This window comes from Perognathus longimembris, chromosome 22 (genome assembly GCF_023159225.1).
Source record: "Perognathus longimembris pacificus isolate PPM17 chromosome 22, ASM2315922v1, whole genome shotgun sequence".
NCBI lineage: Eukaryota > Metazoa > Chordata > Mammalia > Rodentia > Heteromyidae > Perognathus > Perognathus longimembris.
The window spans coordinates 6,663,101-6,689,994 of NC_063182.1; the positions used below are offsets into that span (position 1 = coordinate 6,663,101).

Here is a 26,894-nt window from a genome sequence, read left to right on the forward strand (position 1 = left end):
TCTTATTCTTGTGCTAGTACTGGGCCTTGAACTCAGGGCCTCCTGCTGTTGCTCAGCTTTTTTCGCTTAAAGCTGGCACTCTACCACTAGAGCTACACCTCCATTTCTGGCCCTTTACTGATTGAGAGATTTTTTTTTTGGCCAGTCCTGGGCCTTGGACTCAGGGCCTGAGCACTGTCCCTGGCTTCTTCCCGCTCAAGGCTAGCAGCTACTCTGCCACTTGAGCCACAGCGCCGCTTCTGGCCATTTTCTGTATATGTGGTGCTGGGGAATCGAACCTAGGGCCTCGTGTATCCGAGGCAGGCACTCTTGCCACTAGGCTATATCCCCAGCCCCTGATTGAGAGATTGATTGAGATAAAATCTGAGAGCAATGCAGCTCTCGGATTTGTCTGTTCAGGTTGCTTCAATCCTCAGAACTTAGCCATCTTAGTAGCTAGAATTTTAGGCATGAGCCACTGATGCCCAGCTATTTCTTTTTCTTTGTGGTGAATATACCAACTCCACATTGCTCCTGTTTAGGCTTTAGATATAAATAAATTATGATATCAAGATCTGGTTTGTTTCCCAGTCAATGGTAAGTGAGATAAAATATTCATTTGCCACCCTTCTAAGGCCATTCCTTGAAAAATGGAAGGGGAGGTTTCTGCATTTAAGGTTACCCATTATTTGTTGTCTTCAGTTCTAATTGAGTTCTGTGTATGAAGTGGGAATTGAAAAAGGAAGCAGACCCAGTTTCAGTGGTTCCATCAGCATGTATTATTTAATGTTTACAAAGCACTTTGGAAAACAAAGCGCTTTATATCCATTTTATTATTTACTCTTCACACTAGTCCTCTGAGACAGTACAGTGCTAAGAGAGGAATACTGACACTATGGTACATAAAGTAAACTTAACCTTCCAATACTGTCTTTTAGGGGAAATGTGGTAAATTTTGTGGCAAAGCTAGGACTCATTGGTAATTGAATTCAGTTGTTAATCTCTGTTGCCTTATTTTAAGGAACTAAATGTTAATTCTGTAATGGAATAAAGAAACGAATCAAGGCTGATCTTCGATCTCTGTTTTGTATAATTCTGAATGATAGGTGATTCTTGCCTTTCCTCAGTAGGTGTATTAGGATTTGAAAGGAAGTTGTTGGCTACAATGACTCTTATTTCCCATCTTACAAATAGGTAGAGTTTCTTGTTAACTGAGGGCTTACTAATTTTCAAAGGAGATAGAAACCTTCCTAGGTGTATTCTTTCCCATAACTGAGTAGTTTCTCCAAGGATATCTCTAAATGTGTCCTTTGGGTTAAAGCACCAATCAGTCCTTTGGGCTCATTCTGTGGGAAAGGCAATACTCGTAAGGTTTGATATTGTTCTGTCATCGATTTTGACTTGAAACTTTTTTTATCACTTGCTCAATTTGAATAAAAATGAATGAATAAAACACCCCCAAGCCTGTAGTGTTGGTAATAGAAATGATTTCAGTTTGGGGAATATCCCATGGCGGAAAGGTTTTGTTTTTCCTTGTACAATTTACAGTTTGACTCACAGAAACGTGCTCTGTCAAGAAGGATCTTATATCAAATAGCTAGACCCTGGCTTAATGAGTCTTTGTTCTTTTTGTGTATTAACTGACTATAGCTAGCATGATTGTATAAATGAGGAGTAGGTTTTTCCTTATGTCATATATTAGAGGGCAGTGTGACCTAGGGTAGTCTTCAGTTGTGTTTTACAAGAAGTCTTTTTGCTGTCAGACTAGTACAATCACCTCTATGGAATGATGTCTCACCACTCAATTTTACTTATGGTATTAGTGGTTCGAGAAGATGTGTGTACTTTTCATTTTGTTTTTTAATAAAATGGGAGCATAAGTAACTAAAGCAGTTTACTCAGAATTGTACATATGGTTTTACAGATTATTAGAAATAAAGATTAAGACGCATGGTCTTTTTCCTTTAGCCTCAATTTGTAGATTTCAGGAACTTAATGTATGAATTTCTTGTTGCTAGATAGCAAATCACCATAAACTTAACAGCTTAAAACAAAACACTTATTAGCTCACAATTCTGCTGGTGAGAAGCTCAATGTAGACAGTTTGGCTGGCTTCTCAGCATTACAGGGCTGAAATCAAGATACCAACTGAGCCAAGTTCTTACTGGGACTATCTAGGGGAAAATCTGCTTTCAAGCTCATTCAGGTTGTTGGATGAATTAGTTCCTTGCAGTTGTGGGACTGAAATCTCTGCTTGTTTGCTGGCTATCAGCCAGGGAATACATCCAGAAGCTGCATACAATTTTTCTTTAAGCTCTCTTCACCCAATTTTTTCTGGTAATGAGGTTTGAATTCATGACCTTAAGATCACGAACTACACTGACACTCTACCACTTGAGCCACATCTCCAGCCTGCCTCGCTGCCCTCAAGCCACAGTCTTTCAGATTTGAGACTTGAGTAGCTAGGGTTACTGGCATGAACCTGTACCTGGCACCTGGCTCTCTTCATCTTCCAGCCAGGAATGGTGTACTGAATTCTTGTGTCTCTAACCTTTAAAGGACTCACATGATTGGGCCAGGATGACTTAATTTCTCTTTCTTAGAAAAGAAAGAGAAGGTTGAGCACAGTGGCTCAACCCTATAACCCCTACGACTTTGGAGGCACAGATCAGGAGAATCATGTGACAGTCAGTCTGAGCAAAAAGTCAGCAAAACTTTAAATAAATAAACTAGGAGTGGTGGTATGTGTCTGTAATTCAACTATATGGGAGACCATAGGTTGATGCAGCCTCAGGCAGAAAGATAAGTCTTACCTAAAAAATAACTAAAGCAAAAAAAGGGCTGGGAGTGTGAGGTCTTGAGTTCAAACCTTAGTACTGTCCCATTCCTCAAAAAAGGTCAATTGTGGCCAAGTGCCTGTGGCTTACGCCTGTAATCCTAGTTACTCGGAGACTGAGATCTTGAGGGTCAAGGTTTGAAGCCAGTCCAGTCAGGAAATTCCATAGGATTCTTATCTCCAGTTCACCACCAAAAAGCTGGAACTGGAGCTGTGACTCAGGTAGTAGAGTGCTAACCTTGAGCAAAAATGTTCAACTATAACGAGTGTGCACGTGTACACACACATACACACACAGGAGTGATGGTCACAGACCTGTTACATAGGGCTCTATAGACATCTATGTAGACATCTGGCTAGGAACCTTGGGCAACATTTTAGAATTCTGTTTACCATATTTAGTATGTCCCTCACTTTGAATTAGCCCATAGGGGCTGATGTTATTAAAGAGGAGGTAGGAGTTGAGGGAGTTAGTGAATTGCATTGTGATTTATAGGTTTATTTATAGAAAACCTGAAATTTCCAGGGATCCTACGCCTCCCCAAACCATCATGCAGTGGTGGGTCCAAGTGGTACTCACTTGATTCAGTACCACTCAGCTTTCGTGATAGCCCACTTAGCCAAGAGCTCAGAATAATTGTAGCTTTTGATATAAGTTAGCTTGAACTAGGCTTGCAGTTGTTGGTTTCTATTTCTTCTTTGCTAGCCACATGGTCATGCAGTTACTGTCCGTGATTAACTGTAGTTGTGAAGCACAAGCACAGTGGTAGGAGTTGGAAACATTTTTTTTTTTTTTTGCTATGTAATGTACTCTGTGTTCAGAGTACTGTTTAGTCATACTCTCTTATTAGATCCCTGCTAACCTCTCTGCTGCTAAGAGCACTGTATAATTACCTTTTGCTTGGCTACATAGGCATCCTGTGCCAAGAGACCATCTTTGAGTCTTCCGAACCTTTTTTTCTGATTAGACTGTAAAATCTAGAGAATCATATAGAGATAAATTATTTCTTGGATGAAGTGTCTTATCTTTGTTTTCAGTATGTATAGTAATTACTAGGCAAACAGAGGGAACTCCAAATGACTGCCAACTTTATTCACACTGGCCCACTTTTTAAAAGTTCAAAGCTAAAGAAAGTATGAATACATACAACCACTGCCACAAATCCAGTTTGTAAAAGAAGCATTAAAGTTCATTTATATTTATTAGATACTAATTGATCAGGGTATTAAACCATTTACTTTAATTGGTTTGGCCTCATAACGCATACCTTGGGGTCCTTTAACTTTTAGTTTTGTTTTCTTACTAATTATAAGTTGTCTAGGAAGTTCCTAATTTCCTGTAATAGAAAGCCAAAGATTTATCTTACCACATATTACATTAGGATGTGGTAACTGAATCAAAACCTGAATTACTCTCTGGAAGGGGAACAAGGGGACAGCTTTTCATTTTTATATTGATTGATGGCTAGTGCAGAGCAGTACCCTGCCAAGTGTATTTATATTTGATGCTGTTCATTTTGACTCAGTGCACCTTTGAGCAATTTGTGTTGATGTAAGAAAGAGTTGATAAGATTGAAAATCTTTCTGAGAAGATCAAGTTCCTTTTAATAAATTCAGTTCTCTTAAGCTCTTTTCCTGTATTAGACATTCATCCATTCATTTAATCTATAAATAAAATGTCCTCTAGAGTAAATGTTGTACTTTTATTAATCATTTGCATATAAATGAATTATTACACAATTCGAATAACAAGGAGAAATCTAAACTCTGTGTTCGAAAAGGCAATATTGCCACTATGAGAGGCAATCTCTAAGAGGAAATAAGCTGAATCCCATCTTGGAATCATAGCCCAGATTTTGGTTGTCTGAATTTAAAATCACAAGCCCCTTTTAAGGAAAGACATTAATTAGTGTGTCAGATCTGAGTGAGGCCTGGGAAACATCTCACCACAGGTAAGCATCTGGCAACCTAATATGAAGACATTTAGCAGGAAGAGTATATTGCTCTGTACTTTTTGTTCCTACGCTCACCCTGCTCAACTTTTAGCACTGCTAAATAAGTCAAAGCAGAAAAATGCTGTGGGGTAGAATGTGGATCCTGACAGTCAGGGAGTAAAGTAAAACAGAAAGGAAGAAACTCATATATAGTCCAGATAAGCCAAGATCTTACCCTGGAATTGCCACTTTAAAAAGCCAGAGCAAAGGCAGATGTTCTTGATGACTGTTGTTAAATGTAAAGACCAAGTGTGTGTGTGTGTGTGTGTGTGTGTGTGTGTGTGTGAGTGGGTGTGCATGCACACACCAGTCCTGGGGCTTGAACTCAGCTCAGGGCCTAGGTGCTGTCCCTGAGCTTCTGTTGCTTAAGGCCATCACTCTACAACTTGAGTCACAGCTGCATTTCTGGCCATTTCTTCTCTTTTCTTTTTTTAAAGTAGTTTATAGGAGATAAGAGACTCATGGACTTTCATGTCCGGGCTGACTTTAAACTGTGATCCTCAGGTCACAGTCCTCTGAAGAGCCAGGATTACAGGCGAGAGCCACCTGCGCCCAGCATTTTATCTTGTTTGTATTAATTTTGTTGCAAGAGCTTGAAACCTAGGCCTCCTTTATGCTGAGCACATCCTCTACACTGAAGTCCCCATTGCTCCATGTGGCTGGCTCTTCTCTGTGCCCAGCACAGAACCAGCTATCCTGGAGTCTTTATTGTGGGGAATTCCTTTACCTCTTGTGTAGTAGGTCTCTGGTTCCCTATATTTCCATTCTTACTGTTTTTTTTTTATGTGCCAGTCCTGTAACTTAAACTCAGGGACTGGACCCTGATGCTGAGCTTTTCTCTCAAGGCTAGCATTATACTACTCTAGCCACAGATTTTTCTGCCTGGGTTGGCTTTGAACTTGGGTCCTCAGATTTCAGCCTCCTTAGTAGCTAGGGTTTCAAGCGTGAGCCATTGGTGCCTGGTAACTTCAATTCTTGGTCTGCTTCATTTTGGTAGAACATATCCTACAATAGCTTACTGGTATACATTTAGGTACTTTTTAAAAACCTTAAATGTTTTTTTATTTTCTTTTTTTAATTTAAATTTTATTGTAAAAGTAATGTACAGAGGGGTTACAGTTCCATAAGCTAGGTAATAAGTATTTTTGACCAGTGTCACCCTCTCCCTCATTTTATCCCAGTTATTCTCCTCTTTTTTTTATTTGTTTATTAATTGAACACAAATTTTTTTACAAGGTGTTGTGCAAAAAGGGTACAGTTACATAGTAGGGCAGTGTGTACATTTCTTGTGATATCTTACGTCCTGTTTTTCTATCCCTTCTCTCGGTCAGGTAGACATATATACAATATACAATGTATCAAGAACATATACAGTATTCACAGACTTGGTCTCTACTGTCTCTCTGTCTCCCTTTGTTAACAGTCATATATCAGGGAGATCATGCCCCTTTGTTTTCTGTGTTCTAGGCTTGTCTCGCTCAACATTATTTGTTCGAGTTCTGACCATTTCCCTGCGAATAACAATATTTCACCATTCCTAATCGCTATGTAGTATTCCATTGTGTATAGGTACCATATTTTTTGGATCCATTCGTCTGTGGAGGGGCATCTGGGTTGTTTCCATATTTTGGCTATTGTGAATTGTGCCGCGATAAACATGAAAGTACAAATGTCTTTTTGATATCTTGGGTTTTGCTGTTTAGGATAGATGCATAGGAGTGGTATGGCTGGGTCATAGGGTAGGTCTATATTGAGCTTTTTGAGAAACCTCCGTACTGTTCTCCAAAGTGGTTGTACTAATTTGCACTCCCACCAACAATGGAGAAGGGTTCCTCTTTCCCCGCACCCCCTCCAGCGTTTGTTGTTTCCTGAGTTCAGAGTATTGGCCATTCTAACTGGGGTGAGGTGGTATCTCAGGGTTGTTTTTATTTGCATTTCCTTTACTACCAGGGATGTTGAGCATTTCCTCATGTGAAAAACCTTAAATGTTTGAACATGTTTATTCTGAAGTCATATTTGATTGATAGTTTCGTATAGTTATAGAACTAAGTTTGGAAATTATTTTCTTCAGATTTTTTTAAAAGGCCTAGTTCAATCATCAGCTCTTGGTATTAATTTCTGGTTAAGGAACACATACATAATCTGTTTTTATCCTTCTGTAAATTGTTGTCAGATTTTCTTTGTATTTCAGTATTCCGAAATTTGACTATGAGGGGCCCTTGTATGGTCTATTTTTATCCTCTTTATTTATTTTGTTGTTGTTGTTGTTAGCCCTGGGGCTTGGGACTCAGAGCCTGAGCACTGTCCCCGGCTTCTTTTTGCTCAAGGCTAGCACTCTACCTCTTGAGCCACAGCGCCACTTCTGGGTTTTTTGTTTATGTGGTATTGAGGAATCAAACACAGGGCTTTATGCACGCAAGGCAAGACTCTACTGCTAAGCCACATTCCCAGCCCTGTCCTTGTTTTCTAAGTACTGGGAAGTTCACTTTATTTCCTTGGTAACATTTCTCTGTTTTCTATTTTCTCCTATTTGGATATTGGGCTTCCCAATGTGATCTTTTGGTTTGATTCTTTTTCCTCTTGAGTGTTTCTCGTTCATGGATATTAACAGTTTCTTTAAAATTATTCTTACGTAGTTACTCAGTTTCTCATGTTAGGAGCTTTCCTCAGATGTCTGATAATCTTGGATTGTCTACTCATGGAGAATGAGAGACTGAAATAGTAGATTGGAAACTCCAAATGCATGGCAATATTTTTTTAACTATATATACCTTAGTGTAGGATTTTACCATGTAAACAGTACAGAGATTTCCCTTATGTTCTTGGTCCCTACATAGAGCTCCCAGTTTCCAATATTCCCCACTCTAGTGATAAATTTGTTACAACTGATGAACCTACTTTGAGACAGCAGAGTCATCTAAAGTCAGTAGTCTACATTAGGGTTCACACTCTTGGTGTTCTGTGGGTTTGGGCAGATGTATCCTTAAAGTAACATACAGAATATTTTTACTGCCCTTAAAGTTCTCTGTGGTCTGCTTATTCACCTCTCCTCCCTTGCCTTCTATAACCAGTAATCTTTGTATTGTCCCATAAGTCTTATCTTTTTTTTCCCAGAATGTCATGTAGCTGGGATTATGCAATGTGTACTTTTTTAGGTTGGATTCTTTAATCAGTTATATGCAGCTAAGGTTTCTGTGTGTCTTTTTTAAATATTAGTTATATTAGCTTTATAGTAGCTTTACATTAGCTTATATCAGTTATGCAGAGAGGAACTTTATTATTACATCTCCACAGGTGTTTACAATAAATTTCAACCATTCCCCCCTCCCGTCCTGTTCTAGCATGTCCTCCAATGGCTTGCTTGATAGCTCATTTCTTTTTAGCATACAGTCATATTCCATTGTGTGTGTGCTTGTGTGTGTGCACGTGTGCGCACACCCGTGTGCGTGCTGGTCCAAGGGCTTGAAATCAGGGCCTTAGTGCTGCTGTCTCTAGGCTCTTTTGCTCAAGGCTAGCACCCTATCACTTGAGACACAGCTCCACTCTGCCTTTTTGGTGGTTAACTGGAGATAGGAGTCTCATGAGCTTTCCTGCTTGGCTGGGTTTGAACCTCGATCCTCAGATCTCAAGTTTCCTGAGTATTACAGGTGTAGCCACCGGTGCCCAGCTGCATTATCTTTTATGTACCACAGTTTTATCTATTCTTAGGTATCTTAGGTATTTCTTTTAGCTCTTACTGATATGTGAAACTATCCCAAATATTTAACAATAAAATCTATATCTAACAGTAATATAATTGTAGGTAAAAAACATTTAAAATCTTGTGTAATATAAGTTCTAAAGATTAAAAGCAAAATGTTAATATTAATAAAATATTAAAATACTTTGGGCTTCCTATAAATTTGAAAATGTGAAAATTTAGCCTCTAGACTATGAATAGACAACTTGTTCAACTCAATAAAGAGTATTTGGGGGAAAAAACATAACTAACATAATACCTGATGAAAAACTGGAAGCTTTCCTGTAAGATCAGGAACAAAGCAAGAATGTCCCTTTCACCACTCATTTTCAATGTCTCAACTAATGGACTACAAAAAGGAAATGAAAGCTACACACATTGGGAAGAAATTAATGTCTTCATAGGTGACAAATTTGTCTATTTAGAAAGTCTGACCAAAAAACCTTCTGAAACTAATAAGCAACTACGTCAAAGATGCAGAATAACAAAGTTAATATACAAATGGAACCAATGGAATATGAAACTAAAAGCATAAAATCATTTACAGTGAGTGGTATTCCATAAAATGAAAATACTTAGGTATACATCTAACAAAATATATAGAAGCTCTAAAGCCCATTACTCTAATAAACCAAGTCAATGAAATAGATGAATGGGAAGAACCCAGGTTTAGATTCAGGAAAGCTCAAGATGTTCATTTTTCTAAATTTGATCTATAGACAAAATGCAATCCCAATAAAAATCCCAGCAAATTGTCTGGTCAGTATTAACAAACTCATGGTAAAGGGAAGGAGACCCAGGAGTAACTAATATACTTCTGAAGGAAAAGAACAAAAGGTGGAGTACTGACATATGACTTAGATTTCATAAAACTTACCAATCAAAATGTAAGACTTGGGGCTGGGAATATGGCGTAGTGGTAGAGTGCTCACTTCGCATACATGAAGCCTTGGGTTTGATTCCTCAGTACCATACATATTTTAAAAAAGCCAGAAGTGGCTCTGTAGCTCAAGTGGTGCTCAGTCTCTGAGTTCAAACCTCAGGACTGACAAAAACAAACAAGCTAACTAAGTTTCCCACTGAGCACCCTATAGCTCACATCTTGTAATCCTAGCTACTCAGGAAACTGAGATCTGATGATTGTGGTTTGAAGCCAGCCTGGGCAGGAAACTCTCTTGAGACTTACCTCCAATAAGATACTAAACAAGCCGGAAACGGGGCTGTGGCTCAAGTGGTAGAGTGCTAGCCTTGAGCAAAAACACTCAAGGAAAGCACCAGGCCCTGAGTTCAAGCCCCATGGCAGGCAGGGGGGGGGGGGTGGGGTGGGGTGGGGTGGGGGAGAAAGGAGGGGGGAGAAAAAGAAAAAATAGATTCCCATGTTAAAGGTATTCTAAACATATTTAAATCTTAACAATCGTGACAGCATATTCATTTTAATTTTTGTTAAAATTGTAACTTCTTTCTGACTTCCTAGCCACATTAAAAGTGCTTAGTTAAATGTATTTAGTGCTACCAAATTGGACAGTGGAGCTCTGGAGTAATCACTTACACCACATCGGTAGCTTTAGGTTGTTTGTGATTCCTTAGAGAAGATTGCTTCAAGGCTAAAAGGCCAGTTTGCCTGGTGTTCTGAGAGACTGGAGGGGTAAAGTACTGAATGACTCAATACACATAGGCATAGGTTACTTACACTTTTCTTTTTAAGTGTAGGATCTTTGCCCACAACTGTGCCTGATAGAGTCTCTAATCCAGAGACTGTTTTACCCTTTTCTGAGAATAAACTTCTAGACTTCTAATGAAGACAGGGTAGTTTCCCAGTGGCATATGGTGGAGGTGGGTGTTGGGTAGAGGTGAAATTTGAGATCTATCTACTTGAGCCACTGCTCTCCCCTAACCTCCATTTCTCATATTTGACATCACTAAATTCCTAAACCTGTTGAGGCTCCTTACTTCCTAGTCCATCTTCATGAGCATAGCCTTTGCTCTTCAGTCCTATCATCTTCCTTTGGTCTTTGGAGATCACACCAGAATTACTCATTAACCTCTACTTACACATTCTGAGCTTTTTCTGGCCGCCTCCAGATTTCCAAATTCCTCCTGCAAAAGAGTCCAATGGCTTCTGAGCCCCATGGTCTGGTAAAGACAGAGCATTGTGACCCCCCTCCCCCTTCACTATACCAATTTTCTGTGTTACTTGGCATTTGTGTGAGAAAAACTGTTTAGAGGAGCAAAGATTTGTTTTGGCTCAGTTTAGGAAATGGCTGCGTTGATCCATTGCTTTGAGCCTGAGTTAAAGGCAGAATATAATGATGGAAGTGTATAGCAGAAAAGGATGCTCACGTCATGACAGCCAGGAAGTAGAGAAAAAGAGACAGGAAAGTCAGGGATAAAATGCCCTTCAAAGACACGCCCCCAGCAACCTGTTTCCTCCAGGCCGCCTCCATCTCCCAGTGTGCCACCAATGCCATCAATGGATTGAGCCCCAGCAGGGAGAAATTAGATGCCTCTACCTACAAGTTCTTATTAGTCTATGTGTGAGCCAGATTTTGATGTTCAATTTTTAAAAAAAATTCAGTGTGATTCCTTCAATATTATATTTGTAGTTAAATTTTTAGTAAGCTGGGCACCAGTGGCTCATGCCTGTAATCCTACCTACTCCAGAGGCTGAGATCTGAGGATCACAGTTCAGAGCCAACCCTGACAGGAAAGTCTGTGAGACTCTGTCTCCAAGAGACTGCTCAGAAAAAGCTGGACGTGGTAGAGGCTAGTCTTGAGCAAAAGAAGCTCAGAGAGAGCACTAAGCCCAGAGTTCAAGCCCCAGCAGGACTTGCCCCTCCCCCCCCCAAAGGTGGTATTTAGTGTGTATGCCACAGGAGGTTCATGGAATGAGGGAGGTGTTTAGCACAGTCTGGATTGGATATTATGGGTTTGGTTTGTGCACTAAAGAGGATTAATAGCAAATAAGAACTGTGCATTTAGAAGGTAGTATGATAAGAGACTTAATTAAAAAGTTTGAATTTCTGAGGCCTAAGATATAAATAAAGCTTTCAGAAACATTTTTCTTCCAGGAGCCCACTATTTTTGGTACTTTAAAAACAAAAAAAAAAACCTAATCATGGTCTAGAAACTTTTTGTTTTATATTTCAGAGAATCCATTAAACAACTAGATATAATATTTAAAAACACTGAACAAAGCTGTTTAGTATAGCATATGTAGGATCTGTAAGTAAAATACACATTAAATAGGTAAACTGTATACCCTTAGTAGATTAATAGCAGCAGGTTTCTATTTTTAATAATTGAGCTTGCTGTTTGGGTGCTTATTGATTGGGTTCCAAATTGGAATTTTGCTTGCACTGTGGTTCGCTTTCTTGGTTGTTGCTGCCCTCTTTTGGACTAATTCAGAAAATGCAGCTTTTATTTTATCAGTTACTTTTGCAGTCTTAAACTAAATTGAGAACTAAAACATGGATAACTTATGATGGTTATCATAGCCATTTAAAAATATCTGTATCTGTATATATATATATTTATCTATCTATATATATATATAAAGTTTTTGAGATAGTCTCAGCATTTAGCTCAAGCTGATCTGTAACTTATTTGCTATCCTCCTACTACCTCAGTCTCCGTGGTGTTGGAAATATAGGCATGTGCCATCATACCTTTTTTGTTGTTGTTGTTGTTGAAAATATATCTCTAAATGATGCTCCAATAAAGCAAGAGAGAGGAATATCTTCCTAATGAAAAATGTGTGTGCTTAACTTTCTTATTGAAAGGCAAGAGGAAGAAAGTAAAAGAACTTAGGAATACAGTGATCTTGGAGCTTTGTAATCTTAAATTCCACACTCAACTCAGTCTATTTGTGTGACTTTGATTAATCCACTTGTAGCTGCATCATTCACTCAGTGGATAGATGGAATACACTGAGGGCTTCTTCAACACTGGTATTTTAAGGAAGTAGCCTCAGACTATAGTATTTATTCATAGGTAATAATAATGACTAGGTCCCACGCTCTGCCTTCAAGGAACTTAGTCTGGAAGCAGGTAGAGGAGACAATCAAGACAATTGTAGTGCACTATCAGTATTATGAGGTGGGTAAGTGTCCCATTACTGTAGAAACCCAAGGGGAAATAATTATCCAGCTAGTGGAGCAGCAGTCATCCTATAAGTCTGCTAGAATTAGCTTGAAAGCATAGTATAGAAAGTATAGTATAGAGGGAGGCAGTAGTCTAGGGAAAGTCTGGGGTGGTAAAGCAGCATGATCTGTTTGGACCTGCAACTATTTTAGTATGGCTAGAAGGTAGAAGTTGGAGGTGAAAGTTTGTTCAGAGGTGAAACTTGTCTGGGGTGTGGGGAGCCAGAAGAATCCTATGCCATGCTAAAGGATTTAGATTTTAAACTGAAGGAAGTGGGCTATTGAGGGGTTTTGTATGAGAAATAACATGAACAGTGTGGTTATGTAAGAAAGATTGCTCTTGACTGTAGTGTGGAGAATGTATATGGGTAGGTAGATAGGACTGAAGGCAAGGAGATGAGTTTAGGACACTGTTGGTAAGTCCTCTAACAAATAAAAGTGGTGTGAACTTAGGTAATAGAAGGTAGTAGGAGTGGGTGGAAGAGGGCATGTAAACAGAAAGAACAAGTTACTAGTTTCCCTTTCTTTAACTTGAGCTGCAGCTGTGAACACAGTTCATTCGCAGACCCAGATTCTCTTATCTATACCAGAAGGTTTTTTTTCCCCTCATTCTGAGGGAATGTTTTTATTTTTAGGGACAAAGTTTTTGAAGCAATTGCTCCAGGAACAGATCATTGAATCTTGTCTGTTAAAATCTAAACTGTATACATGGATTCCTTTGTGGCTTGTTTTCAACTCTTGTGTGCCAGGTGTGTCTTGTGTGGAACTGTACTGTTGGTCTCCTTGGGTGGTGCTGTTTCTGACTCATCATCTTCTTTTATTACTAGTAAGCAACACACATGAAGTAACTATAAGTTCCAAGGATGCTGAGCAAGGTTCTTTTGATGAGTGATTAGCACTCATCTAGCGAAGATTGATCTTGTCTGGATCATTGAAAGCAAAGACTGACAGCTTACAGCAGATTTTACTGAACTATGATATGAACAGGAACATAACCATTATGTTGTATATTTTCCCTGTCCATAAAGAAGGCTAGGGAAATAGACTTTTGACAGGGACAGAACTGGTTTTCATTAGTTTCATTAGTTTAGAAAGATTAGTTAAGAGACATTCACTATTTTCTTCCATGGACTTTAACAAAAGAAATATGGTTAAGGCTAATTAGGGTGAGAAACAATTCCCACTTTGCTTGACTTACTCATTTCAGACTTTAAAAATAATACATATGTGTATGTATATATATGTAGTATATACATACAAATACTAAAACATACAAGTTAATTGCCAACTGAATACCTATGTAATCACCATCCATGTCAAACACTATAAGCACCCCAGGAAGTACTTGGTCTCTTTTCCCAGTCAGGATTCTTCCATTCACCCCAAGTAACCACTGTTCTGACATTCATAGTAATCTTTCCCTTTATAGCTTTACATGCTACATGATGTAGTTTTACATGTTTTGTTTTCCGGTCTTGGTGCTTGAACTCTGGGCCTGGGCACTGTCCCTGAGCTGCCTTCGCTCAAGGTGAGCAAACGAGCTCTATCACTGGAGCCACAGCGCTCTGGCTTTTTTTGAGTACTTTTTGGAGTTGAGAGTCTCATGGACTTTTCCTGCCCGGGCTGGCTTCAGACTGTGATCCTAGTGCCTCAGCCTCCTGACTACCCAGGAGCCACCCGCACCAGGCATGTGTAATAGTTTTTAACCTCATTGTAAATAATTCATTATGCTTGTGGGTAGATTCATTCACTTTCTTGGCAGAATTGCCTTCTGTTGTATCAATATACTATTTCATTTTTTCCTCTAACTTTTAAAATTTATTTTACCTATTTATTTTTGGCAGTACTGGGGTTTGAACTCTGGGACTCTTACTTGCTAGGCAAGTCACTCTACCACTTGAACCACACTTCTCAGCTCCATCCTGTTCTTGATGGCTGTTTCAGTTGTTCTTGGTTTTAGATGTTATAGTGTAACTGAAAGTGCTTTGTTGTTGTTGTTGGTCTTGGGGCTTGAACTTAGGGCCCGAGTACTGTTCCTGAGCTTTTGGGCGCAAGGCTAGTGCTCTACCACTTTGAGTTACAAGTCTACTTCCAATTTATGATGGTTAATTACAAGAGTCTCACAGACTTTCCTGCGTGGGCTGGCTTCGAACCGGGATCCTCAGAGCTCAGACTCCCGAGTGTTGGAACAATGGAGGAGAATGGAAAACAAATAGGCCGGACTCGATCATCAAGAGGCGAGGACTGTTTATTGAGGAACAGCGAGGGGCACAGACCTTCCCACGGGTTTGGAGTGAATTTGGGACCAGGCTTAGATGGGGTCTGAGCAAGGAGGCAGAGGTTATTGAAAGCGCCACTAGGTCTAGGAAGTTGGTGGCTTGTGTCCTTGGACCCTTAATGGATTGTTTACACATGGGTGTAATAGGTGAATTGCCCTGCCTGCACATTAAAGCAGGTCAGCTCATACCTGGGGTTTTTGCCTGGTATCTGTATGAGCCTGGGGCAATAGGGTAGCTAGGATTACAGGCTTGAGCCACTGGCACGCAGTTACTATGAGCACTTTTGTTATACATGTCCTATTACATATGCACACATTTCAGTAGGGAAGATATGTAATGTAACACTTGGAATGTTGAGTTGTGTGTTTGTACATTTAACTTTATGAGATAGTGCTGTTTTCCTAAGTAGCCACAGTGTTTTGCACTATCTTCAACAATGTGAAATAACTCTTGTTTTTTCTAAAGCCAGATAGACTTGAAAGTTTTGCTATTTACCTACCTGCCTGCCTACCAATGTTGGTGGTTCTGGCCATCAAACTCAGGGCCTTGCACTTGGTAGTTTATGAGTCATATACTAGTGTCCTTAAAACTCTCCCTGTTCTACATTTAAGGGAATGTGTTAAAGAGTACTTGTGCAGAAACCTTGTAGTTTGTGGAAAATAACTTAGGGACTTTCAATTTATTTTCTCTTCCTTTCCCAACCCCCAAGCCATCTGGTGTTTGGGAGGTTTCTTGGTATTTCACTGATCTCTTTTCTCTTTCTTCTCCCTCCTTTTTTCCTGTTTCTTAGACTTTAAAGCGGCTCATGGCAGATGAGGTAAGAAAATTTTGTTTGGCATGTGCATGTTGTTCTAGCTCATTTCCTAAGCTATAACGTAACTTTGACTTTCCATAACTTTGACTTTGTTTAATATGTGATGATGATGTGGGTTCTAGCCTCAGAGCATCCTAAAGGTTTTCCCTAACGCTTTTCTCCGAGCCTGGCGCATTGCATGCATTTCCTTTGCACATTCATTAATCTCCAGAATGGGGCAACAGCCTTTGATCTCTAACCTGACTTGCAGAGTCTGTATGCCATTCCTACCATTTGAAGCACCACAGTCCTTGCATGCAGTTCTTTTACATATTCTTTTCACATAGGTTGAGCTGATCAGCTACAGCTTATTTATTGGTGGCTCCTTTTAAAGTTTACAACTTCATTGGAGATAGGTGGAAGGGTTCCTTAATATTTGCTTAGTACAGAGAGTTGGTATATATACCTCGAAAGGGCATTGCATTCTTTATGGTTGCCTGCAAGGGGGATTTTGAAGAATATACATTGAACTTTGGTTGCCTTTGTAACCCCAGCGCCATGGAATGTACCTTATGAACAAAAGAGAGAGGAAAGGAATGGCTCGTGGTTTAAGGCATTTACTTATTTATTCTGTGTGATTTATTTGTGTTAAAATCTATGCTGAAGCCCTCCTGAAGGAGGCCTCTTCTGAGGGCCTAGTCACATTTTTATTGAGTAGCTAGAAGGACACAAAGTGTTTTACTGAGATAGCTCTACACATGAGACATCTTCAGCTTTCTTTGCTGCTACGGGGCTTAAAAAAGGAAGGGGAAATTAAGAATAAAGTTCTATTTTTTTAAGATATTTGAAATATTACCACTTCAGTCCTTCTATAGCTGGATGTAAGTAAAAAATAGAGTAAACATGCTAAGTTAGATATGAGGAAGACTGGTTTCATGTCAGAAGAATCTTGAACTGGTTATGAACCAAAGGAACCCTGAACCATATGAGAGATTAAAGGGTTGATTATTTGACATGCAGTTTGTTACTAATACTTTTTTCTCTTTCTTAGCTGGAGAGATTTACAAGCATGAGAATAAAGAAAGAGAAGGAAAAACCCAATTCTGCTCATAGAAATTCTTCTGCATCATATGGAGATGATCCTACAGCACAGTCATTGAATGATATTTCAGATGAGCAAGTTCTAATTCTCTTTGAACAGATGCTTGTAAGTTTTGTACCCTAAAATGTCTCTTCCTGAATACATCTGTGAGCATGATGAGCGGGATGCCTTTTTGTGTGAAGATACATGGTGTGTATGTGTGGGCGTGCACATGCATGTGTGCACACATGCGCATGTGCCAGTACTAGGGCTTGAACTCAGGGCCTTGAGCCCTCAGTTGGCTTTTTTGCTCAAAACAGTTACTTGGGCTGGGAATGTGGCTTAGTGGTAGAGTGCTTGCCTCGCAGGCATGAAGCCCTGGGTTTGATTCCTCAGCACCACATAAACAAAGCCAGGAATGGTGCTGGCTCAAGTGGCAGAGTGCTAGCCTTGAGCAAAAGAAGCTCAAGGACAGTGCCCAGGCCCTAAGTTCAAGCCTCAGGACAGGCAAAACAAAAAACAAACCAACAGTCACTCTCCCACTGAGCCACACCCTCACTTCCAGCTTTTTGCTGGTTAATTGGAGGTGAGAGTCTCATAGACTTTATGCTCAGGCTGGCTTTGAACTATGATCTTTATATCTCAGCCTCCTGAGTAGCTATGATTACAGGTGTCAGTTATCAGTGCCCAGCCTGCATTGCTCTTTTATACTATGTTTATTGCAAAGAATCCTGAGCTTAATACAGAACTTTAAAAAATTAATCTGATTAAATAAGGGACTAAGACTGTCCATAAGATTGGAATCTATGAGTTAGGCTTGGGAATATCTGATCACTGATTCCACTTACTAATGTCCTTCTGCCTGACAACACTTCAGCGACAAAGACTTGGGGTCATGTTCATTTGCCAGTTTGAAGACCATCTTTGATGAAGTGGGGATCTGTTTACAGTGAACTGTATACAAAGAAGAAACTGAGGAACAGGGATAAATTTGAAAAGAGAAGGCTTGATTCTAAATCATTGGAAGACCTTTAAAGATTGTATCTGTAATAGGTTGGCTTATGAAGTATACTGGATGTCACTTACTTTGCTGTCCTCATTGAGGAGTAAGAAATGCAGAGAACACTAAGGTAGCCAGAGTAATGTTTAGACTTTACAAGAAAATATTTATTCTGTAATCATTCACTGTTTTTACATCATTGCTAAGTATACCGAATATTAAGCACTAAATATTTGTAAGGAAATGTTATTTTTCACTTTTTTCCCTTCTCCTACTAGGTGGATATGAACCTGAATGAGGAAAAACAGCAACCATTGAGAGAAAAGGACATTGTCATCAAGAGGGAGATGGTGTCCCAATACTTGCACACTTCCAAGGCTGTGAGTTTGGGGATGTGTACTATGAGTACCTGAGAGACTGTGTCCTTATCATGAACCTGTTCTTTTTTATCGGACTTGGCTAACATCTTATGTTTCCATCAGTTCTATTCATTCCAGTATATAGGCCTATTCATATTCATTCTTATTTCAGTTCCCAGTCTTAGATATTATACACTTGATTGCCTGACTTAAACCTTCATCAGGTACATATGGGCAGTGGGATAGGCAGTTCTGAGTCTCACATAGTGCTGTGATAGGTATGATGTGTGTATGCTCTTACATTTTAAACTTCGCTTACTAATCTCTCTCTATGCCTCCTAACCAGGGCATGAGCCAGAAGGAGAGCTCTAGGTCTGCCATGATGTACATTCAAGAGTTGAGGTCAGGCCTGCGGGATATGCATCTGCTCAGCTGCCTGGAATCCCTTCGTGTCTCTCTCAACAACAACCCTGTCAGGTAAGGATTCTGATGTGGAAACCTAACATTATAGTTCAAAGTAGTCATATACGAGAATGGTCTGGATTGAGAATAAAGAGTTGCCAGGATTAACTATGTTTGGCAAATATTTATTGATTTGATATTGCATTGTTTCTGTCTACTCCTTATAGTTGGGTGCAAACATTTGGTGCTGAAGGCCTGGCCTCCTTATTGGACATCCTCAAACGACTGCATGACGAGAAAGAGGAGGCCTCTGGGTAAGGCTTCTGTGGCTTTGCATCTTGTTATATAGTCATAGGGAGCTTGTCTATGTGCTCTGAAGGAGATAATCACAGTTAAATGTAAAGTTAAGGAGTAAAGGTATATCCTATAGCTGAGACTAAGGCTTATTGTGGAGGTAACTAAAGGGTAAATGATAATTATAAGAGAAGAGGAACCGAAATTTCATGATATATACCATATAAAATTCTTAGTCTCCCGGTATGGATTCTTTTTTAGTTTGCAAAAGGGATCTGATTTTTGTCCAGACCTGGCCTGTGATTTGGTTTGGATAATACCCCATTTGGAAGTCTTTTTTTTTTTTGGCCAGTCCTGGGCCTTGGCAGGGCCTGAGCACCTTCCCTGGCTTTTTCCTGCTCAAGGCTAGCACTCTGCCACCTGAGCCACAGCGCCCCTTCTGGCCGTTTTCCATATATGTGGTGCTGGGGAATCGAACCGAGAGCTTCATGTGTAGGAGGCAAGCACTCTTGCCACTAGGCCATATTCCCAGCCCCAGCCCCATTTGGAAGTCTTTGAGTCTTCAGAGTTAAAAATAATTCTGGGAATACCTTGAGCCCACTTTAGGCTACCTTGAAGCCAGCCTGAACCAGAGAGACCTCTACTGGAGTCATTGAAACAAAAATAATATAGGACCTGTACCTGAACTCTTCCTTCTCAGACTTGAAACCTTTGAAATTGTAGAGTAAGCAGTAATAGGTAGGATGTTACCTTGATAGAATTTAGCACTTAGGGACTATGGGGAAGTTAAAAGGCAAGTGGTAGTGGTGGTGATGATGGTGATGATGGTGGTGATAGTGGTAATGGTAGACAAGTTTTCATGGTAGACAAGTGCTCTACCATTGAGTTGTACGACAGCCCCTTCAAAAGAGCAGGTTTTTAATAAGATACTAAATTCTTGTGTTGCAAGAATATTAGCCAAAGATCCCCTCTTCAGCTACTTACTTTTGTCATTGTTTCTGGGCCAAGTGCTATGTACTAGACTTTACTCAGTTACTAGTTGAAGATATTACTAATGTTCTTGTTAGCAAGATTGTGAAGTTAAATGCAAAAGGGATATAAAGTAAAAGAACTTCACTGGTTATATCTTCCTCATGCAGAAGCTATGATAGTCGTAACCAGCATGAAGTCATTCGCTGCTTGAAAGCTTTTATGAACAACAAGGTGAGATCCGCACCCCCCCCCCCATTCCAGGCTCCATATTGAACCCCATTCTTTCTCTTCTGTTGACTTTAAACTCTGAAAAGGAAGTAAAAATAATAGGTTCAAATCTTTTAGCTTTCCATTTTAATATCATAACCATCATTCCTTGCCATATTCACATGTTCCCATGGACCTTTCCTCTGCATGTGCGTGTGTGTGTGTGTGTGTGTGTGTGTGTGTGTGTGTGTGTGTGTGTGTGTATCTTGAACTCTGGGCCTGGGCATTGTCCCTGAGCTCTTGAGCTCAAGGCTGGTGCTCTACCACTTTGAGCCATAGCGCACTTCTGGTTTTCTGGTGATTAGTTGGAGAGTCTCAGACTTTCCTGCCCAGGCTGACTTTGAACTGCAATTCTTAGATCTCAGCCTACTAAGTAGCTAGGATTACATGCATGAACCACCAGCACCTGGCTTTCCCTAGTTTTAACAGAACTTTTACTTTACATTCTTTTGCTAGTTCTTGGTTTGCCTTACCAATATTGTTTGGAAGAGGTTCACTTTTTTGTTTACTTGTTTGTTTCTCCTTTTCCAGGCTATTCCTACTTTAGAATTCTTTTTCTGTTTGTTTGTTTGTTTGTTTGTGTTTCTGTTAGCCCACAACTGTTTCTCTGAATACAAATATACAAATCAGGTTTCTTCACTATTTAATTTTGTTGTAATTAACTTACTGAAATGAATTAAGGAAGTATTGAAAAGAAACCTAAAAAATAAGTATTTTAATCTTTAAACCATTTGTGATTCCTAAAAAAAATTATGTTGCTATATTCATCTTTCTTAGTGAGGAGGAGGGTATCAAGGATTGAACCTCAGACCTTGTACTGAGCTACTGCATTCATCTTTGTTTAGCTACATTAGGAAAGTATTGTACCCAGTATTAGACTATCTTCAACACCAATAATTTATTGTCTTGCTTCTGTGGGCTGGAAATGCAAGATTAGTAATCAGCTGGGTTGGTTCTTAGTAGAGGTTATGAAGGAGAATATATGCTTCTCTCCTAATTTCTGGTGGTTTGTTGGAAATCATTAACATTGCTTGTTTTGTAGATTCTCCTTGATGCGTATTTTCTCATGATGTGTGTGTCTGGATCTCTGTTTTCCATTTGCTAAGGACCAGTCATATAAGATTAGGGGCGTACTTTATTCCAGAGTGACTTGAGATTTAGCTAATTCTATTTGCAATGATTATATATTTGCAGAAAGGCCACATTCTGAAGTACTGGGACTAGGACTCACTAACTTAAGGATTTGGGGAGAATTCCATTAAGTCCATGCTTACTTGACTGCCCCTAAACTTGTACCTGGTTAGATGTTGTCATCTTTAAGCCTCCCTTCTGTTTTCTTACCAGTTTGGAATCAAGACTATGTTGGAGACAGAAGAAGGAATCCTGCTGCTGGTCAGAGCCATGGATCCTGCTGTTCCCAATATGATGATTGATGCAGCTAAGCTACTTTCTGCTCTTTGTATCCTACCACAACCAGAGGACATGTATGTAACTGGTTTATTTTTATTCTTCATGTTCATTTTTGCCATTTTCTCTTAGCCTGGAGGAAACTTCAGTTGCTTAGTGGTCCTCTTAGTCTTAAATACTACATACAATCATATTTCTTCTCAGAAGTAAATACTAGAATCTACACACACACACACACACGTGTACGTGTCTTGGGGCTTGAACTCTGGGCCTGGGCACTGTCCCAGAGCTCTTCAGCTAGCGCTCTGCTATTTGAGCTGAGAGCCACTTCTGGTTTTCTAGTGGTTAGTTGGAGATAAGAGTCTCATGGACTTTCCTGTTGGGGCTGGCTTTGAACCATGATCCTCTGATCTCAACCTCCTGGGTAGCTAGGATTACAGTCATGAGCCACCGGTACCCGGCTGAAATACTAGAATCTCAATATAGGTGTACATCCCAAATCCAAAAAATTAAAAGTTCTATAAACTGAAACTTTTTTGAGCCCCATCATGATGCTCCAAAGTAGAAAATTCTATACCATGAAATCTTTTATTGTGCACAGAATTATTTAAAATATTGTATAAGGTGGCTTACATCTGTAATACTGCTACTCAGGACACAGAGACGAGAAGAATTACAATTCAAGATCAGCCCAGGGAAATGTTTGTGAGATGGGGGCATCTCAGCCAATAGCAGGGCATGGTTGCATACACCTACCATCCCAGTATGCATAAGTCAGTCACCATCCAAGTTGACTTGGGCAAAAATGAGAGATCCTACCCAGGTACCAGTGGCTCACCTATGATCCTGGCTACTCAAGGGGCTGAGATCTGAGGATCACAGTTCAAAGCCAATCTGAGCATAAAAAGTTTGAAAGACTCTTATCTCCAACCACAAAATCCATAATTGGATTTGTGGCTCAAGTGGTAGAGAGTAGCCTTGAACAAAAGAAGCTCAGGGACAGCACCCAAGCTCAGAGATCAAGTTACCAGGACTGGCACCCAAAAGAAAAAAAAAGGTTTGAATCATTGGTACTGTCTTGTTTCCTCCTGTGAAATATACCTACATTTGTGTGAGAACACCCGAGCCAATCCCTCTCTTTCCTTTCTCTTGGGCAGGAATGAAAGAGTTTTAGAGGCAATGACGGAGAGAGCTGAGATGGATGAAGTGGAACGTTTCCAGCCACTGCTGGATGGATTGAAAAGTGGGACCTCAATTGCACTCAAGGCATGTATACCCCTTGAAACTGGACCTGAGGATATAAAGATAAAGGCCTCACTTGTTGGAAAGAGTTGAGTTAGGTTCTCCCTGTGTACCCCAGGCTAGCCTGGCAACTCTGTGTAGCCCAGGCTGGCCTAGAATTCATGGTGGTCCTGTCTCAGTGTCCTGAGTGCTGGGGTTACAGGGTTCTCCACTATCCCTGGCTTCATTTGATTTTTTAATAAAACATATGGAGTGTTTCTCAGCTCTGTATTTTACGTATTTCATATTTGTTCTGAAGGGGAAATGATGAACCTTTTCCTAAAAAGCCAAAGAAAAGAGCTGTTTTCCCCATCATGAGATGAAAAAAGACATAAATGTTACTTACATATTAGGAAAACCATGGCTCGACAATTACAAATACCATCAGATCCTTGAAATTAAAAAAAAAAAAGTGCAAACACTTTTGAGCCCTGTGCTCAAACCCAGTATCATCTAGTTGGGAGGTTATTCTTCTAGTTCTTGTATTGAATCTTCTGTCATATTTGGGAACCCCAGGGTGTATATGGAGAATGGAAAGTTGATACATGGGACTTAGCATTAATAAAGCCACTACATTTTCTTTATTTAGGTTGGATGCCTACAGCTGATCAATGCTCTCATCACTCCAGCTGAAGAACTTGACTTTCGAGTTCACATCCGAAGTGAATTGATGCGCTTGGGCCTGCATCAGGTGTTGCAGGTAAGCACTAAAAAGGCTAGTTCTTCCCTGCTCTTACAGCCCCAAGAATCCCTGGAATAACTCTGCTTTTCAACTTAAAAACTAGGTGAGAGGATTTGAGTTTCTGGCCACATGGAGCACTTTTGAGCTCCTAATTTCTTTGTCATGACAGGACCTTCGAGAGATTGAAAATGATGATATGAAAGTGCAACTAGCTGTTTTTGATGAACAAGGGGATGAAGATTCCTATGATCTTAAGGGACGGCTAGATGACATTCGCATGGAGATGGAATATCCTTTTCGAAACTTGAAGACAGATGAGACATTCATTGTATTCACTTAGAGGCTGAGTACATGGGACACTGGGAAATGATGACTTGGAACAAAGCATGAGAGGCTTATGTGAAGCAAGTGTATGATTGCTTTAGGCGTTATTTGCCTCAGCATAGATCTGAGGGTTGTTCAACATGGAAGCAGTGATCAGAATCTCTGTAAACTTCCGTAGAACATAGTAGCTTAGCTCACCGAGATGTAGAGCTGGTTTTGTAAATGTTTGGATTGATAGGGAATAATGTCATTGCCTATTTGGGTATCTGCTACAAGTAACTTTGAGGTAGTTGAGTTTTTAGTTTTGTCTACTGCTTGAACTTTAGGCCAAATACTAGGAATCTTCTGTGTCTGTGGATAGGACTCTATTAAACAGTTTCTTTTTTTTTTTTTTTTTGGCCAGTTCTGGGGCTTGGACTCAGGGCCTGAGCACTGTCCCTGGCTTCTTTTTGCTCAAGGCTGGTACTCTGCCACTTGAGCCACAGCGCCACTTCTGGCCGTTTTCTGTATATGTGGTGCTGGGGAATCGAACCCAGGGCCTCGTGTATAGGAGGCAAGCACTCTTGCCACTAGGCCATATCCTGAGCCCCTATTAAACAGTTTCTAAGTATTTGCTTTCCTTAGCCTATTCCTCTTTCCACTGACTTCAGTGAAATTTTCCAAATACTCTTAAACACAGTAAAGGATTCAAAAGCAGAGCCCCACTTCTTGTCCGTCCTGCAGCACTTACTGTTGGTCCGAAATGACTATGACGCTAGGTAAGCTGATGTGCTTATGGGAAGTTTTGGACTTGAACCTAGATGGAAAAAAAGCAGAATCTTTAAGTTCAAAGATAGTTCTATAAAGGGAAAAAGAAAAGTCGAAGACTGTGGATTTGGATCATTAATCATGGATATAAAGGAAACTTGTCAGTTGTCCCTTTAACTGAAAGAAAGACCTATGGAAGAGGTCAGAGTGTAGAAAGTAAAATGTTCTTTTTGGAAAGGTGTGTGTGGGTGTGGTGTGGGTGATAAAGGGCTGCCTAAAAGTGGAGATTCAGCAGCAACACTGTTCTTCACAGCAGAGATCAAGCCTAAATATTTAGTGGAGAAAGTGGCACTAGGAGGCAAGGGGGAGGGTAGAGGAGAGGGAGAAAGGAAGAGAAAGGCAGGGGGAGGGAGGGAGAGAATGAACTTATGTTGCAGAAAGTTGAATCCCAAGATCTTCTGCCTGCTAAGCCTGTGTTTTACAACACTGAGCTACATACTCAGCCCATAAGAACTTTTAATTGTCAGAAGTATAAAAGGTGGAAGTTTGTGTGGAAAATGGGGATTTCTTAGCATAATAGTTATGCTTTTGTTTACTTTGTGAAAAGTTCCTTTCCAGAACACTTATGCTCAGATTTCTTTATTATTAAAGCAGTTAACTTTTCTTTATCCTCAATACTTTTGATAATTACATTTTGATTTCCCTTTGATAGTTCTGTTTTCATTTTTTTCCATAGACCACAGTACTATAAATTGATTGAAGAGTGCATTTCTCAGATAGTTTTGCACAAAAATGGGGCTGATCCTGATTTTAAGTGCCGGCACCTCCAGATTGATATAGAAGGACTGATTGGTAAGCATTTGAGTCTGTCTGGTTTCTCAAAATATTTGTTGGTTCTGCCTTTCATTTTGCATTTTTTTCAGTGAAATTTCCAAGAAGAAACCTTTCCAGTTACTTCCATTTTTGCCCTGTCTTGGGTTCTCACCAACTTTGCTAGGAATATAGAGTCCCTTAATTTATTCTTCATAAATCTAAAAAGCTGTGCCTTTCTCAGCTATTATCTGTACTTCCTGATCACCTCAGAGAATCATAAGTATCATAGGCATTCTGATAGACTTATCCTATACTCAGGAATTATGGTTGAACTTAACTGAAAAGTCTATTTCTTGGTCTAATACAGAACATTAAGAAAAATGATACTGTTATTTGAAAGGACAGAACACTGTCCTTTGGCATATTGAAGGGTTTAGGAACAAGAAGGGAAGACCCAAAGAACTGGAAGTGAACTTCACTTACTGATTCTTTTTCTTTTCAGATCAAATGATTGATAAAACAAAGGTGGAGAAATCTGAAGCCAAAGCTACAGAGCTGGAAAAAAAGGTAAGTCTGAGGGATGAATGGTAATGCTTGCCTAAAGTATGTGAGATTTGATCCTGGATTTGATCTCTAGCACTCCACCCAGGTAGCTTTTGTTGTTGGTGGTGATGATGGTGGTGGTTTGTTATGTTTGTTTGTTTGGGGTATATCTTTATGAGGATCATTATTTGTCTGATGCATTAGGTATATGTTAGTTATTAGAAGGGATGATATGAATTCAAATACAAGGAGCTGGTTCTTGGCTACCAGGCAGCCAGATAATATTCTTATATATAATATATCCCAAGTGCCCTTGCCCTATGATATTAAGAATTAGAATTTGTCTGAGTTTTCTTTTTCTCTTTGGTTATTGAGGACTGTGTTGTGACTAGTAGGTTTTCAATCCTAGAAACTACCAAAATTCTTTCATCATAGTTGTCTTAGTTAATGTCTTCAAGTCTTAGAGCTTATTTTTTGCAGGGGAGGATAGGAAAGGGGTAGTCCAGGGAATGCTATTTCTGAGCTTTTTGGTCAAAGTTAGCACTCTAACACTTGAGCTACAGCTTTATTTCTGGCTTTTTGGTGGTTACTTGGAGATTAGACACACAGACTTTCCTGCCTGGGCTGGCTTCAAACTGTGATCCTCAGATCTCAGCTTCCTGAGTAGCTAGGATTACAGGATGAGCCACTGCCTCCCTGCCCACCCCTGTGCTTGTTTTTTTAAGTATAGAAGTAGGAAGACCATGAAAATTGTCTTTCTGGTTCCTCTATCTTTTAACCTTGATTTTAAGGTCAAAACTATGCTCTCAGTGTGTGTGTGTGTGTGTGTGTGTGTGTGTGTGTGTGTGTGTTCGTGTGTGTGTGTGTGTTTGTGTGTGTTCGTGTGTTTTTTTTTTCTTGACGCATTGCTTGGAATCTGAAATGTATAGGTCACAAGCTAGTAAATTATGTGGGATAGCACTT

General features: G+C 39.8%; 1 protein-coding gene across 2 annotated transcripts in view; it reads left to right on the forward strand.

The window, feature by feature from the left end:
- The window catches only part of Diaph1 (diaphanous related formin 1), a 96,097-nt gene that overhangs the window by 19,495 nt on the left and 49,708 nt on the right, over nt 1–26,894 (forward strand). Inside the window, exons 2-14 of one of the 2 annotated variants that reach the window (XM_048331015.1) lie at nt 15,757–15,783; nt 16,811–16,966; nt 18,119–18,220; nt 18,546–18,676; nt 18,829–18,915; nt 20,035–20,098; nt 21,479–21,618; nt 22,699–22,807; nt 23,412–23,522; nt 23,674–23,792; nt 24,470–24,586; nt 25,312–25,427; nt 25,891–25,955. In XM_048331015.1, the coding sequence (XP_048186972.1) occupies nt 15,757–15,783; nt 16,811–16,966; nt 18,119–18,220; nt 18,546–18,676; nt 18,829–18,915; nt 20,035–20,098; nt 21,479–21,618; nt 22,699–22,807; nt 23,412–23,522; nt 23,674–23,792; nt 24,470–24,586; nt 25,312–25,427; nt 25,891–25,955 (1,344 nt within the window). The remainder of the gene's footprint in view (nt 1–15,756; nt 15,784–16,810; nt 16,967–18,118; nt 18,221–18,545; nt 18,677–18,828; nt 18,916–20,034; nt 20,099–21,478; nt 21,619–22,698; nt 22,808–23,411; nt 23,523–23,673; nt 23,793–24,469; nt 24,587–25,311; nt 25,428–25,890; nt 25,956–26,894) is intronic. The other variant, XM_048331014.1, reaches the window with a different exon arrangement.